Source organism: Daucus carota, chromosome 9, assembly GCF_001625215.2.
Source record: "Daucus carota subsp. sativus chromosome 9, DH1 v3.0, whole genome shotgun sequence".
Classification (NCBI taxonomy): Eukaryota; Viridiplantae; Streptophyta; class Magnoliopsida; order Apiales; family Apiaceae; genus Daucus; species Daucus carota.
In genome coordinates this window covers 23,550,065-23,568,006 of record NC_030389.2, presented here as the reverse complement: position 1 = coordinate 23,568,006, position 17,942 = coordinate 23,550,065, and the positions used below count along the sequence as shown (strand labels likewise).

The following is a 17,942-nucleotide window of genomic DNA, read 5'->3' as shown; positions in this document are numbered from 1 at the left end:
ATGCTAAGTTTTGATATTAAGATGCGCACGTCTGTGGACTCCCATTTATCTAAGTCATTTTCTGAATAATTGTTGCATTAATAGCTTAGATTTTGGTGTTGAAATACTTATAAATATCCACATAAATTTATTAAAGAACTTAAATACTGCACTCACCATTTAGTCAATTTTAGCAGTTTCGGAACATTTGACGTGCAACGTTAAAAAAATTACATGTAACAAATACCGTGTTTGCTTTATAACAGAAAACAACTGATCCTAATCTTGCATCGCCATCAAAGGCTGCTATATATTTGGAATCCCGTGAGCGAGAAGATGGTCGAAAATACAAGACTAAAGCTGCAGTGCAGAAAAGAGACGTAAGTATTTTATTTGTTTTTTTCCTTTTATATGGTACATGGAAAACAAAAGTGATTTGTTCGGCAAGATGTAAAAATGCTTTTTCAATGAGTAGGTGTTTTGGTTTAATTTATTTGGTAAAAAATGTTACATAATAGAACAGGTAATGTTAAGGTAGTTAAGAATAAAATATAACACTTTATTTCAATCACAAACTACACCTAAAAACAACCTGTAGATACTTGTGAAAATTATAATGCAATAGTAAACGCGATATTTTACACGAATTTTCTTGCAGAGTAAGAAAACGTAGATGGAATCAGATTCGACTTCGGCTACAGCAGACCCAGACCCGTATTTGGTCGAGTTGACTACGAAGATCTGGGAGAACTTGAGGCTGAATTGGAAGAGATGTTAATATGAAAGTCAAAGATAACATGTCAATGGTCCTCAAAAAACTGGCAGAAGCTAATCCAGCTTGAATCTGGACATTGGAGACTTTTGTTCCACTCTTTCAAGCGAGGATGACGAAAATGCTACACCACTCACTGTTGGGACTGCGAGGACATCCTCTTAGCTTTCTCTTATTCAAATCAGTAGTATGAATATTTCGTAGGAGTTGTAAATTTATTAGCTTTGAATTATGGGTTTATTTGGTTGGCGGTTATATCTTTGGAGACTTGGTTGATACTGTGTTTTGGTATGTTGGTTTGGTTTGTATTTTGTTAATTGGGGAAGAATGATGTTGGAGACTTGTTTGTTTTGCTGATACATTTGGAGATATGGGTTTATTTTGTTGGTGGTTTGTATTAGGTTCTTTTGTGGGTGGTTAGTATTAGGTTTTGGTGATTTGGATTGTATTTTGGTACATTTGATGTATTGAATGGTTGCTTTGGTAATGGATTGATGCATTTACAAGCAATATATTTCAAAATTTTTTTTATTAGTGTTACATTTGGTGATTCGATTAGTGTTGGGGTTCAGCTATATATAAAAAACTTAGGGGGTGTTTGGTTCATGGTTAATGAGCCCGGTTAACGGGAATCGGAACATTATTCCCATAACAAGTGTTTGGATTAGTTATTTGGTGCTATGGAACTATCCTTTTAGGTGATTAAATCATACTCTTCCCACCCCTTGGGTTACCATGTCATTCCCATTACCATTAACCCCCATTCCCATACATTCCCGATTCCCATTCCCAACCTTAATCCAAACGCCCGCTTAGTGTTACATTACATTAAGACTGGGACCTGTGTGGGACCCACCTCCACCTCAGCCTGTCCACGTGTATAATTGAATAATTACTCAATAAAAATATATAAATTAAGAGTTACGTGTATAATTGAATAATTACTCAATATAAATATATAAATTAAGAGTTAAGTTCTATGGAGTATACAGTGGAGTATTGGAGTACGAGTTACAATTTTTTAAGTTTAATCAACAATAATATCTTTCAGTATCCAAATTCTTATGTAATTTATCATTTATAAGTTGTCTTAAACAAAATTATCAATCAATGAATAATATTTTTCACTTTAATAAGTATTAAAATTTATGTCCTGCTTATTAGTTATATTGCATAGCATAATGTTCTCTGATTTATAAAAGTAAATGTTCTACATTTTGTTTACAATGTTTATATTGCAGATCATAATCTGCAGGTTGTCATAATGATTACAAATATTGTAGGACAAAAAAATTGAATTTTGTTTACTACATTATATTTTTTCCAATTTTCTACTCCAATACTCCAATTTTTATGTCTACTCCATACAACTTAACCCATTAAATATATAAGAATATATAAATAGATAATTACATGTGCAGCCCACATTAAATAATTAAATATTTCTTGTTACATATTTGATGATGTCACAGGTATCTAACTTGTTTAGTGTGCAGAAGCAAATATCAGAGTTTAACTGGAAATCAGAGTTTAGCGACTGCCAGCTGGATCAGAGTTTAAGCGATGATCAGAGTTTGCAGGCGGCTGATTTTCAGGAGCATATCTGACTAAATAAGGAAGATAAATATCAAGAGAGATTGTGCAAATCAGGACAGCAGAAAGATAGCTACTGATTAGATTATTTTAGGAAGCAGATAATTGTAAATCAATCAGTAGATATCATGTAACTGTGTATATAAACACAGCTTAGGGTTTACTCTAGATGAGTTAACAATTGAATATCATTCGTGTAACCTAGCAGCTCTTAGTGATAAGATATAAATCACTAAGAGATTATTTGTAAGCTACTGTGATTTGTGAATAAGAGATTATTGATTTGTTCTCTTATACTTGTGTTTGTCTTGGATTGTGTTCACTATATTATAACATATATAGTGAGTTTATTCGGCCTAACAAGTGGTATCAGAGCCAGCTCTGTTGATATACCTACAGTGAGATCTTAATCACACAATCATGTCTGAGAAATCACAAAACAGTAGATATGAGTCTCTTAGGGTTCCGGTCCTCAGGGCATCTGAATATTCTGTCTGGAAAGTAAGAATGATCATGTTTCTGGAATCTACAGATCCAGAATATCTGGATAGAATTTATGATGGTCCACACATGCCAACAAAGCTCTCTGTTGCAGTGGGAGATGAACCCCAGAAGATGATTCCTAAAGAGAAGAAGGACTATACTCCAGAGGACATCTCATCTATAAGTAAAGATGCAAAGGTGAAGCATCTGTTGCATAGTGCTCTGGACAATGCTATGTCAAATAGAGTAATTGGATGCAAAACAGCAAAGGAGATATGGGATGCTTTGGAAGTCAGATGTCAAGGAACCAAAGCCATCAAAAAGAACAGAAGGACCATACTTACTCAAGAGTATGAACACTTTGATTCAAAATCAGGTGAATCACTGACTGATCTTTATGATAGATTTGTCAAGCTGCTGAATGACTTGTCTCTTGTGGATAAAGAATATGATCTGGAAGACTCAAATCTCAAATTTCTGCTTGCTCTTCCTGAAAAGTGGGATTTGAAAGTAACCACTATAAGAGACAATCTTGATCTTGAAGAGATGTCTCTGGATGAAATCTTTGGAAGGTTGAAAACTCATGAACTTGAGATGGAGCAAAGGAGCAAACGACATGGTGGGAAACCCAAACCAGTTGCCCTAAAAGTTCAAGAAGATTCAACTGTGAAAAGCAAAGGAAAAGCTATTGTCAAAAAGTCTGATACTGAGTCATCAAACTCTGATGTTGACTCAGACTCTGATATTCCTTCAGACTCTGATGACAGTGATACTGAGATGATGCAGCTGGCAGCATTAATGGTAAAAAGCTTCAAGAAGATGGCTTACAAGAACTTCAACAAAGGGAAGAAGTTCTCAAGGAAAGACAGAAACTCTGATAAGAAGGTCTTCAAAAGGAATGAAGGCAAAGAAGAAAAATCTGGAAAGTCTGATAAGTCTAAATACACCTGCTTCAATTGTGGAGAAAAAGGCCACTTTGCAACTGAGTGCAAGAAAGCTAAGAAAGAAAAGGAACAGGCCTTTATCACAAAGAAAGGAAGCTGGGCAGACACATCAGAATCAGAAGATGAAGTCAACTATGCACTGATGGCAAATATGGACAACAGCACTGAGACTGTTGAAACAAAGGTACCTCATTCCACTCTTGCTTTTGATACTGAAGATGTAACTGAGTTAAGATTGTTTCTTAAAACTCTGCATGTTAGTTATAGAGATCAGACATTAGAAAATGACAGATTAAAATCTGAGATCTTGAATGTTAAGAAAAGAAATGATTATCTTGAAAAGGAACTAGTTCAGATGCTTGAAGTTCAGAAGGAAAGAGATGATTCTATCTTTGTTAAAAATGAACTCTTAAAGAAAAATGCTTCTCTTGAATCAGAACTTGCTAAGGAAAGAGAGATAATCAGAACTTGGACTAACTCAGGGAAGACTACTCAGAATATCTTAGAAAGTGGGAACTGGAAGAAAGGGTTAGGTTACTCTGATAAAAATGAAGCTGAGTCATATAAACAAGAAACCATTAAGATTAAAAAACCCAAAGTAGTTCCAGTAAGATTTGTTGCAGAATCAAAAACTGATACTCCTAAACAGGTTAATATTGGTTTAATGACTCAGAAACAGCTTAAGCATAAACTCAAGGAGGTTAAGAAAGAAAACAGGATTAAGGAACCTAGGAAAAATAGGAATGGAAAGGTTGGAATAAACAAAAGCAACAATTACATGCCTGTTCCAAATGCTCCTAGGAAAACTTGTCATAATTGTGGTAATCCTAATCATCTTGCTTCTTTTTGCAGGAAAAATAAGGACATAAATGCTATGTCTCCAAAATCAGAAGTTAAGACTAGGAATACTAGATTTAGACCAGAGAATCCTTGTTTTCATTGTGGTAGTTTATGGCATTCCATTTACACTTGTAAGGAATATCATAGTCTGTACTACAATTATTATGAATTAAAACCTTCTTTGAGGAAAAAGATTGATTCTCCTAGTTCAGCATCTGTTAAAAAGTCTGTTAGCACAAACTCTGATATAAACTCTGATAAATCTTCCGCTGCTAGTGTTAACAAACTTAACAAGAACAAAGGATCCAAGCAAGTCTGGGTCCTTAAAACTAATCATTAATTGTGTATGTGATTGCAGGGCAACAGGAAAAACATCCTAGTTCTGGACAGTGGATGCTCAGGACATATGACAGGAAATAAAGCCCTGCTATCAGACTTTGTGGAGAAGGCTGGCCCAAATGTTTCTTATGGAGATGGCAACATAGGGAAAACTTTGGGATATGGCAACATCAATCTTGGAAATGTCATCATTCAATCTGTAGCTCTTGTCTCAGGACTTAAGCACAATCTGCTGAGCATAAGTCAAATCTGTGATAGAGGATATCATGTCAATTTCTTGGAAGAACACTGTGAGGTCATTAGTAAAGGAACTGGAAAAGTTGTTCTGAAAGGATACAGACATGGCAACATCTATGAAGCTAAGCTATCTTTAAACTCTGAAAGCTCTGCAATCTGTCTACTTGGCAGAGCCAGTATTGAAGAAAGCTGGAATTGGCACAAGAAATTATCTCACCTAAACTTCAATAATATAAATGAGCTTGTGAAGAAAGATCTTGTGAAAGGACTTCCAAAATCAGTTTTTACACCAGATGGACTCTGTGACTCCTGTCAGAAAGCAAAACAGAGGAAGTCTTCCTTCAAAAGTAAAACTGAGTCCTCAATTCTTGAGCCTTATCATCTGCTGCATGTTGATCTTTTTGGACCAGTAAATATAATGTCCATTGCAAAGAAGAGATATACTCTGGTCATTGTTGATGAATTTACCAGATATACATGGGTATATTTTCTACACAGCAAGGATGAGACACCATCTTTATTGATTGACCATGTCAGACAGCTGGACAAAATCTCTAAAGATGCAGTAAAGATCATCAGAAGTGATAATGGCACTGAGTTCAAGAATTTCAGAATGGAGGAGTTCTGTAAAGCAAATGGCATTAAACAGGAATTTTCAGCACCTGGAACACCTCAACAAAATGGTGTTGTAGAAAGAAAGAACAGAACTCTAATTGAAGCTGCTAGAACCATGTTGGAGGAAGCAAAGCTACCAACCTACTTCTGGGCTGAAGCTGTGCAAACTGCTTGTTTCACACAGAATGCATCATTAATAAACAAGCATGGGAAAACTCCATTTGAGATGGTCAAAGGCAGAAAACCAAATTTCAAGTACTTCCACATATTTGGGTGTAAATGTTTTGTTCTGAAAAATCATCCTGAACAGTTAACCAAGTTTGATTTAAAAGCTGATGAAGGAATCTTTGTTGGGTATCCTTTATCAACAAAAGCCTTCAGAGTTTACAATCTGAGAACAAGGGTAGTCATGGAATCCATTCATGTGTCCTTTGATGATAAGAAAATTACTGGGATGGAAGATTTTGAAGATCATGAGCAACTGAGATTTGAAGATGAAGATGCATTCTCTGATTTAGGGATAAACTCTGATTCTGAAATAATATCAGAGCATGTCACTTCAACTCACCAACCTCAAGCACATGTTGAGGGGGAGCACCTTCAAGATGAAAATCTGGATGAAAATGTTGAAGACTCGGCAGAAAACACAAACTCTGATTCTGACTCCTCAAACTCTGATCATTCTGCATCAGAGAATCAAGAGAACACATCTTCAGGGGGAGCATCAGAAACTCAGAATGCTCATGGAGATAGCACGCATAATGGGGGAGAGGCATCAGAAAATCAAAATGATACTGGCATGGATCATTCATCAGAAAATCAAAATGATACTGGCATGGATCATGGGGGAGGATCTAGTTCCAGAAATCAACTGCCACATGAAAGAAAATGGACTAAGTCTCATACACCAGATCTGATTATTGGGGATCCAGATGCTGGAGTACAAACTAGAACTGCAACAGCAAATGAGTGTTTATTTCATTCATTTTTATCTCAAACAGAACCAAAGAAAGTGGAAGAAGCCTTAAAGGATGCAGACTGGGTAACAGCAATGCAGGAGGAGTTAAATGAATTTGAGAGAAATAAAGTCTGGACACTTGTACCTAGACCAAAGAACAGATCAATAGTTGGTACTAAATGGGTTTTCAGAAACAAAACAGACAGTGATGGTGTAATTACCAGAAATAAAGCCAGACTGGTAGCTAAGGGATACTCTCAACAAGAAGGAATTGACTATGATGAGACTTTTGCCCCGGTTGCCAGATTGGAAGCAATCAGAATTTTCTTGGCTTATGCAGCACACAAGAAGTTCAAAGTGTTTCAGATGGATGTAAAAAGTGCTTTTCTCAATGGGGAGCTGGAGGAAGAAGTGTATGTTGAACAACCTCCAGGATTTGTGGACACAAAATTTCCAGATCATGTCTACAGATTGGATAAAGCACTGTATGGACTAAAGCAAGCACCTAGAGCATGGTATGAAACTCTGGCTCAATTTCTTTTGGACAGTGGTTTCAACAGAGGTACAATTGATAAAACTCTTTTTATCTCAACCATGGTAATGATCTGCTATTAGTTCAAGTCTATGTAGATGATATTATTTTTGGGTCTACTAATCCTAAACTCTGTGAGAGATTCTCAAAGCTTATGCAGTCTAGATATCAGATGAGCATGATGGGAGAAATGAGCTATTTTTTGGGACTTCAAGTTAAACAGACTGAGGAAGGAATTTTCATTAATCAGTCTAAATATACTAGGAACCTGCTAAAGAAATTTGGCATGCAGGATAGCTCAGCTGCTACCACTCCAATGGCAACTGCCACTAAGTTAGATAAAGATACTGGTTCACCAGTAGAAATTACTAACTACAGAGGTATGATAGGCTCACTCCTGTATCTGACTGCTAGTAGACCTGATATCATGTTTGCAACCTGTCTCTGTGCAAGATTTCAAGCAGATCCAAGAGAACCACACCTTGTAGCAGTCAAAAGGATTTTCAAATATCTCAAAGGAACAATTGAGATGGGACTCTGGTATCCCAGAGAATCAGACTTTACACTGATTGGTTACTCTGATGCAGATTTTGCAGGATGCAAAATAGACAGAAAAAGTACAAGTGGGAGCTGTCAATTTCTAGGAGGAAGATTAGTTTCTTGGTTTAGTAAGAAACAAAAATCTATCTCCACATCCACTGCAGAAGCAGAGTATATTGCTGCAGGAAGCTGCTGTGCTCAGATTTTATGGATGAAGAATCAGCTACTGGACTATGGGTTAACTCTGACTCAAATTCCTATTTATTGTGATAACCAAAGTGCTATTGCCATGACAGGAAATCCAGTACAGCATTCTATGACCAAGCATATCAGCATAAGGTATCATTTTATCAGAGAACATGTGATGGAAGGAACAGTGGAGCTACACTTTGTTCCAACAGATCAGCAGTTGGCAGATATATTCACCAAACCATTGGCTGAAGCAACATTTACAAGGCTTGTAAACGAATTAGGGATGATCTCTGGTCCTCTCTAAACTCTGACACATTGCACAAACACTTTATCTGTCAGTATTTGTTGTTATAAATCTTATCTGCAACTGCATCTGTTATTCTCCATTCAGACTCTGATGATTATACTCTGATTTGATAAACTCTGATATTTAAACTCTGACCCGACAAACTCTGATGACTTGAATTTTTCATGATGAAAGAGATTCCTGTGAAGAATATGTTGCACTTAACTGAATTTAGTCATAAGCCTCTCTAAAGTCTGAATTTTGTGATATTACAGCTGTGGAAATCTTTAACACATAACACATGAGTTAATTTTGTCACCTAGATTGTCTTACTTCTTAAATATTAGACATGTACTCAGAAAAGAATCTGATTTATTCCTCTTCTAAGCTAAGAGTTAAGACAACTCAGTTATGGGTCTTCAAGAAATTTCTTCTCAGTAAAGAAAATCAAAAGAAAAAAAAAAAACAAAAGGAATAATCTCAGGTACTCCTTTGAGATCTTAGAAAATTTGTGAAAGGAAAGAACCAAGTGCACTGCTGGTATTAAGCAAATGCATCAAAAATTGAAACAATTTTTTGGTGACTTTTCACATTCTCTGATTACTGGAGAAATACTCTGAGAAAACAAAAAGTCTAATAAAGGTAATAACTCACTTACCATGAGGAGTTTCCTTTCAAAAAGACATTTGTGATTCCCAAGAGAAGAAATAAGTATACTCTGATTCATTTGTGAGAAACTCGGCTTATGAGATGCTTAAAACATTTTCTTATTATCTGATTCTTTCTAATATTAATTAAGAAATTTGACAATCTCTGTAACATTAGAATATTCATGTTAACACACACCTCACTCCACTTCTGTGATTAACAATTTTTTTGGCTTCGAGTAATTTTTGACTAGAGTTCAAAAAAATATTTGCAAACTCTGAGGAGCAAGTGTCGTTTAGATCTTGAATATCTATCTCTCATCATTACAAGATTCTATGATCACTCTCTGATTTGTCAATTTATAAGTCATTTATTTAAACTCTGGTCAATGGTCAGTCTCTGATCGAAGTCCGAGTTAAAATAAATATTTTGGTCAGATAATATTAGTTTTTATTATCAAACGGTAGAAAAACCATTTGAATTCCTGAGTGGAGAAAAACACGGTAAATAATTGTGTTTTATTGGTAAATGGTGCATGTTTGTTCAGATTCACACGCCACTAATTATTACTTCTCCACTACCAAGTTTTTTACCGTTCAGCTTTTGCCACGTGCCCCACTAACGGGAAAATCAAAGTTTCGTATATACAATCGTATATATATCGATTTTGAATTTTCTCTCTTCACTTTTCACACACGTATTTTACTCTCTCTCTCTCTCAAACCCTCTTCTCATTTTATCTCAAACATTTTGTCAAACACCATACCTGCATAACTTCAAACTCTCATTTTCTTTTCAGAAATCATGTCGACCACTGCCTTCGAGTTCAATGGAGCAAAGTTTGTCACCAATAACTACTCAGCCATTCTGGATAACGATGAAGCACCCAAGGAGTTTCATCTTATTCAAGATTTCCTGGCGCACAGTGAGCTGATGTATGCTCTGACTGAGCCAGAGTTAATCTCTCCTTCTCAAGTTCTCACCCTCTGGAGATCAGCAAACTACGATGATGGAGGTGAAAATGGTTGTCCATCTCTGACCTGCAATTATGAAGGTCAAGAATATGCTATCACACCTGCAACTATCAGGAAGGCTCTTCATCTTCCTGAAGAGAAAAAGTTTGATTCATCAGTCCCTACTCAAACTCTGAGGGACATGATGATTTTTCTTGGGTACACAGCAAGCACAGACAAAATGGGGGAACTTAAGCGTCCACATCTTTGCAAGGAGTGGAGCTTCTTTTATGATTGCATCACCAGGGCTTTCGGCAACAAATGTAGCAACTTTGATGCCATTCCCATCTTCAGCCAGCAAATTGGGTATTTTCTAATTCACAATCTCAAATTTGATATTGCCACTTCTATCTTGAGATTTATTGGTGATAGGAGAAAAGAAAATATGAATATTGTCTACTACTCAAGATTTTGTCAGCTTATATTTTCTTACTGCTTCCCTGATGTGCCTCTTCCTGAAGATGGCAATGAACTCCCTTTTAAAATCACCAAAAGAGCTTTTACTGATCTGATTAAAAAGGATAGTAAAAAGAATGCTGCACCTGTATTTGCTATTCCTGTGACTGTACAGGATAAGCTGAAGTTAGCTTTACCAGACAAGTATGGAGCCTTATTCTCTGATGATAATATCCCACAGCCTCCATCTCCAGTTCATAACCCAACACCAACTGCTGATCCCAAACCAATCTCTGGTTCTTCTCAACAAGGACCAGTTGTAATATCTTCACCAAAAAGAGTACTGAGGTCTTCTAGATCCCCATCCAAACAGCCATCACCTCCTCCCAGGAAAAGAAGATTCCTTCAGAAGATTTCAGATTCTGAATCAGAAGAAGACATTCCTCCTCCTCCACCAGCAAAGAAACTGAGAAAGAAAATAAAGGCAACCTCTGTTACTGATCTGACTGTGGAACCACCACAATCAGACGATCCTAAACATCCTTTGATTCCATTCTCTGATCAATCTGCAGAACCATTGTTGATAGAACCTATCTCTGCAGTGCCACTTGATATTGCTGCAGCTGACCAACAAATGTCAGAGTCAACCCCTGATCACAATGACCAATCTGAAGGGGCAAAGTCTGTTGAAGAGAAATTAGCACCTGATATTCTTGTGTCAGAAACAGTTCCTGCTGTCCCCAATCAATCAGAAGATGCACAGATAGAGTTGGTCTTGCAAATGATTCAGGATTCTCTGCTTCAACCTGAAGTTCTTATTGCAGCTCCTGCTCAGGAGATTACTGAAGCTGCAAACTCTGATGCAGCTACTGAAGCTCTAGAGTCACATACTCTGAGTATTTGTCTTGCAGACATTGATGATGATGAAGGAACAGAAGTCACATCAACCCCTATAATCTCTGAGCCAGTCAGAGAAAATTCACCAGAAAGGGTTGATTCTCCAGTCAAGATTCTGTCACCAGTTAGGGAATCCACTCCCTTTACAGCACCTGCAGTTCCAAGCTCTCCAATTCCATTTTCTGAGCCTGCTAGAAGGAAAATTTGCCACTTGTCATATATTCATAGGATGTGCAGAACCACATCACCTTCTGTGGACGACAGGCTTACCTCTATTGAAGCCACTCAGGCTTCAATGAATTATACTCTGGCAGATTTGAGTGCTTCTGTGGCACAGCTGGTACAGGTTCTCACCTCTGCTGATGTCAAAAAGGGGGAGAAAACATCCAAAGACAAATGCAAACCTGATCAGCAATTAAAAAGGAAAAAGCCAGATGATGATGAGGCAGAAAAAGGGGAAATAAACAAACAGCAAAAGCTGAAGCTGCTGCAAAGTAAAGAAACAAAGAAGAACAGTAGAGAAGCAGCAAGCTCTGAGAGACCACCCAGAGAATCTCAAAAACACAGATCAATGGAACTGACTGTTGTAACTCAAGCTCAGAACATAACCAAAGCAGTCAGAGATTCAGATGCATTATCCAAAGAAATTGATCTTGTGAACTCTGAAGTGGAAAAGAAGAAAGAAAACTTGGTTGCTGAAGCTGAAAAGCTGATTGAAGCTGGAGACCCTGAGTCTCAGAGATTTTGTCAAACTCTGAAGTTCAGAGGCAAAGAAACTACTCTCTTTTATAAATCTCCTTCCTTGCAAGCAATTGATGAAGCTATGGCAAGAAAAATCTTTGAAAAAGAAAATCCAGGAGTGGATATTGAGGCCATCAGACTGGAAGAAGAAAGATTGGCTGCTGAGAAGAAGATCAGCAAAACAAAATCTGATGAGCAAAGACAGATTACTGATTCCTCTCAGAAGTAGAAAATTCCAAAACAAAAGGGAATAGTAATCAGTGAAGTAAACTACACTGATATCAACAGACCAAGAACTAGATCTCAGACTCAATCTGAATCTGATATAGCAGACAAAGGAAAGAAACCTGTTGATGGAGTTCCTTCAGCTACTCCTGTGATAAAGAAGTCAATGATCAAGATAGCATCAGAGATTCCTTCTAAGAGGATGTTAGAGCTGAGCAGAAATGCAAATATAATTACTGATGTATCTGATCAAGTTATAGAAAGAGAAGCTGGATTAATCAGAAGAAGAAGAGATGAAAGCAAGCCAATATCTGATATAGCTTTAACCTCTGACAATGCTCAAGTTAAAGTTTCAGTTGAAGAAGAGAAAGTTGAAGACACTAAAGCCTCTTGGTTAAAGTTAAATTCTGAGAAGACTCAAGATCAGAAGAAGAAAAAAAGTTTATATGGGAGTCTTGGTACAAATTTATACAAGGAAAGCTCAATGCTTACCAGAGTAAGAACACATGGTACCAGAGGGAAAGAGGCTTATGACACAACTGGTCTTGGTCACAGAAAAGAAAAGATTCAAACAGGCTCAGCAACTACTTTCAGGGATCCTTATCCTCTGACTGAAAAAGTAGGAGAAGCTGTTACACAGAAGGATCTTGACAAAGTTGAGTCAGTACAGATTCTGATGGACACTCATGATGGGCCAGAAGATAAAGAAAAGATTGCTATATTTCTAGGATCTGGCAGAGTGTACAGGATATCAGAAGCTGATTTATTGCTGAAATCTCTAAGAGAACTGGAGCATTTTCACTATTTGTTGGAGATCAAGAATGAAGCAACTCAGAGATGGTCAGATCTGATGAAGAAAACAATTAGTGAAAAGAGAAGATTCTATGGAATAAAGTCTGATGAAGAATACATTCCACAAATAGCTCAAGATGATGGTTCTGAGATCAGCATGGAGAAGAATAGCTCTGTGATGGAGACTATTGCAAACACCAGAATCTTGGGTTATAATAATGAAGCAGACAGGCCTAGAGTCATTCAGCTTGGAGAAGCAATGAAGAGAAGCAAAGCAAATGCTTTGAGATCAGCCATATACCAGACAGGAGATGAAGATGAAGAACTCAAGACTGTCAAAGCTCAAATGATACAGACTCTGAAGCAAATTGAAGAAGATCTGATTACCAAGTTTGTTAAGGAGAGCTATGGGTATAGACTGATTGGCTGACTAAGTTCTGATATGTACTGTAAGTTGTAATTAGTTCTGCTCAATATGTAAGTTATAATTCATTTATGCAGATTAATTATTTCTTGCATTTGTCCTTGATTGTTTTTGACATCATCAGTAAATATATAGAACTTGTTCATTCTGTCTAATGTACAAGTTGGGGGAGATTGTTACATATTTGATGATGTCACAGGTATCTAACTTGTTTAGTGTGCAGAAGCAAATATCAGAGTTTAACTGGAAATCAGAGTTTAGCGACTGCCAGCTGGATCAGAGTTTAAGCGATGATCAGAGTTTGCAGGCGGCTGATTTTCAGGAGCATATCTGACTAAATAAGGAAGATAAATATCAAGAGAGATTGTGCAAATCAGGACAGCAGAAAGATAGCTACTGATTAGATTATTTTAGGAAGCAGATAATTGTAAATCAATCAGTAGATATCATGTAACTGTGTATATAAACACAGCTTAGGGTTTACTCTAGATGAGTTAACAATTGAATATCATTCGTGTAACCTAGCAGCTCTTAGTGATAAGATATAAATCACTAAGAGATTATTTGTAAGCTACTGTGATTTGTGAATAAGAGATTATTGATTTGTTCTCTTATACTTGTGTTTGTCTTGGATTGTGTTCACTATATTATAACATATATAGTGAGTTTATTCGGCCTAACATTTCTTTATCCATAAGCAAAAGGTAACACTAAAGTAATGTTACCTTTGTTTAATTTAGTTTTTCTGTATGGCTCTAACTAGATGGTAGCACTGGCTTGCGTTAACAAAAAATGGTTCTAAGGTAAGGGTGTCTTATTTGCCCATATATGGAATAATATACTAATATTGTTATATTAGATAAATTATGTTGCCCACACCCTTGATACTATCTTTAAAAAAAAAAGTTTTCATGATTTTACACATAAAGTCATGTCATTAATAGTTTTACCTATATTTCTAACTTGTCAAAAAATATAAGATAATAACCACGTATCCTTAATAATTAATACTATACAAATCACAACCATATGATTCCATGCATTTCAAATTTTCATGAGCAAGAATAGAACAAATCTTTGAACTAGTACAATTGCAATGTGTGTCAAGAAATAAAAGAATTATGATTAGATGAACATAACATGTGTACACTTTAATTAATTTGTTTCACATACAAAAACTATTTATATTTTGAAAAAGAAAAAAAACCATTATGGTGGGTAATTAATTATTTTCTCTTATGGGTTATAAAAAGTTACTTCACCAGGCATGTAGATTACTATTCTGAGCATATCTTTATAGATAAAGCCCATTATTTAATATGTAGTTTTTTAATTATATTACAAAAAAAATTCCCTAACAATAAAATGTGCATGTTACAAAAATAATTTTTTTCACTATGATAGATAAGTGTATTTGTGACACTAAAATTACCATGGACCTCTAAGTGTAATATTTTAAAAATAAATCCGGACGCAAAAGGAGGAAAAATAAAAATTATTTCCACGAGATGAATAACATATTCTTACCTAAGTTAAATTTTTCTACAATTTTTAAAACTAAAAGTAATTTGAGAAAATATTATATATTCTTAGTTCAGAATTATGGTGTGTCATTTTGGACTAATATTCCCACTACTTGAACTGAATTCAATATATTCATAATAAATGGTGATAAAATAAACATTTTATAATATTGATAAATATATTAATTAACGTGTTCAAAAACAATAAACTAAAATATACCATTTAGTTCTTTTGGGAAAATATTCAAGACTTTACAGATTTCGTCAAAAGAAGTTTAGTGCCTAATTTTAGGAATATATGATAGATTTTCGGTTTTGTATTGTTTTTATTGGTGTTCAAATTGACTTTTTCTTCGAATATATACACACTTTGAGTAAATAGACCAATGATATGTTTTTTACTTTTAAAAAAATTAAACAAAAAAGGAATTATAAGGATGGCCTATTTTGGAAAAAGGAGTCATTTATTCTGGTTGAATACCAAAACAACTGTAATAACCCAATGGTACACCAACGAGGAATAAAGGATCCCTAATATATACTAATGTTACTAGAAAATTCCATGAATTAATATGTTTTTTCCATTTAAAAGATTATCATATGATCCGGCAATGCAAGTTTGTAAATGCTCATAGAATGAAATATTCCACACACCAATATTTTCTCGCTTTTTCCAATAGTGAACCTGTCCAAGGGGTAGCATCCCTTTATAATCTGCTGTTCTATTTCATTGTATCAACTAAAGAGGCTAGAGAAACATGGCAACAAAGAGCAAGGGTCGCCAAAAGATTGTTATGGCAAAAATGAGCAAGGAAAGTAATCTCAAGGTTACATTCTCCAAGAGGCGTTCTGGGTTATTCAAGAAAGCGAGTGAGCTTAGCACCCTCTGTGGTGTAGAGATTGCAATCATCGTCTTCTCACCTGGGAAAAAAGTGTTCTCATTTGGATATCCGAATGTTGAACAAATCCTTGAGAAGTTCCTCAATGCTCAAAATCCCAGTCCAACGAATTTGACCATGCTTCAACTCGTACAAGCTCTTAGCAGTGCTAGGGTTCGCCTACTGAACACGGAACTCTCTGAGTTGCTTGATTATTGTGAGGAGCAGAAAAAACAAGGGGAGGAGCTCGTAAAACTAAGCAAGCAACGACAAGACATGTTCTGGTGGGAGACTCCGGTTGATGATCTTCGATTTGAACAACTTGATCTTTTGAAAACAGGAATGGAGGACCTTAAGAGAAACATCGCCACACAGGCTCAGAATCTTGTGATGATGGAGCAAGCACTAGCACTGGATGGGTGTAGCACTGGCACTGGACTTTCTATGACACCAGATGGATTTAATCTCAGGAGAGAACCCAACTACGGGTGTGAGGCATGAAGGAACTGAATTATAAGAAATTGTCGTACGTGGTGGTTTGTTAAAAGATTTTAAATTTGTTTGTGCAATAAGGAAACCGAGCTATCTATCATGCTTTTTGTCTTGGTTTGTGTTACTCATTTAATCATTTCTTTCTTGATATCATGATGAATAAAAGATTTTAATGTTGTTTTCTCTATTTTGGTTTACTAATATTATCATTTAATTTATTCATTTGCTACAAGTTGTTAGTTCTTAAACTCCTTATATATTGATGTTTGGTATAAGTTTCACTTCACAGATTGTTCATTTCTTTAATATATATACAAGAAGAGAAAAGTATGTGCTGGGGGGCAGCAGAAATCCTGCTCTTTGCGAGGCCACACAGAATCTGTGTTCAATCTTTTGGAAATAGATTGGTCATGGTCTCATGACATATCCTAGAGTAATATTCCACTGATGAAATAGTTCACATTTGTATATAGTCAAATTATTGAAAATCTTAGATAGCTTTGAATTATTTTTTTGGAACAGGGGAAAACTTTGTTCTTTTTTTAAGAATGAAAAAAACAAATTGTACGTACTAATTATATATTTTTTGCAACCTTATACTCATAGCCTCTATATTCACTAGTGAAATTTCCTTGGTCTCGTTGGTAATACAGGTGATCATCTCCTGCAGAGTTAGAGTGAGAAGGCAGTGCAGTCCCATCTAATGGATAAAACACCTTCAACCTTGAAACTTAAAGCTGATGAAATTTAAATGCCCAAGGTTGGTGCCCCAAAATATGTCAACCAACAAAAGAAGATATCTCAACTTTTGAGAGGAATAGACCCATATGTTTGAAATTTGGCACATCCTTGATTTGTATCCTACATTTGTCTTTGTATATATTGTGTACATATAAGATCATAATTAAAATAGAAAACTAACACTAGTCAATATAAGTCCCTCCTTTTTTTTCGACCAACCTCCTCCCACCCTCTCTGCATTGCAAATTACTGCAAACTTAACTTTTGGATACCTTACTTGTAGAGCGTTTTATAAATACCATTTCTATAGTGTTTTTAAAATAAAAACCATAAGCTAGTGCCCATTATAATAAAAAATTAGAGAAGAGAACATTATCTTTATAGTGTTTTAAATTGAATGCATTTAAGTGGAAACTTCGAAGGAGCAACGAAATTAACGCAATCAAAGTAAGTTTTTGATTTAATTTTTATTTTTTATATATACTTTGATAGTGGTATTGTTCTGACTGACTTGAAAGTTCAACGTGGGTATTATATGTGTGTGTAGTGAAGTCCAATTTGGAAATTCTAATGAGTTTGAATGATATGAGTGTTTAGTGGATAACAATATTAGATTGTTTAACTTTGTTATTTTACACCAACTATGAGAAAGATTGTAGAAGGGGGGGTTGAATACAATCTTTTACAAATTTAAAAGATTCAAGAACAATACACTAAGAACACAATAAACAGAAAAACACCAAGTATTAAAAATACGGGTGGATTGAATGATCCACCCGTGAGATTTTATATAGAAGAATCTGTGGATTGTTTTACAATTCGCACAGCTGCTGGTTCATCACTCAAAACAAGTTCTAACTCT

At 35.6% G+C, this 17,942-nt stretch overlaps 1 protein-coding gene across 1 annotated transcript; it reads left to right on the top strand.

The window, feature by feature from the left end:
• Positions 1–15,727: 15,727 nt before the first annotated feature.
• On the top strand, positions 15,728–16,348 carry LOC135149501 (agamous-like MADS-box protein AGL62). Its single transcript, XM_064085229.1, has one exon. It carries the CDS (start codon positions 15,728–15,730, stop codon positions 16,346–16,348), a length of 621 nt encoding a protein of 206 aa, XP_063941299.1.
• The last annotated feature ends 1,594 nt before the right edge of the window (positions 16,349–17,942 follow it).

What these genes read in the sequence shown, in the direction of transcription:
- LOC135149501 (XM_064085229.1), top strand. Translation starts at nt 15,728, where the DNA reads ATGGCAACAAAGAGCAAGGGTCGCCAAAAGATTGTTATGGCAAAAATG.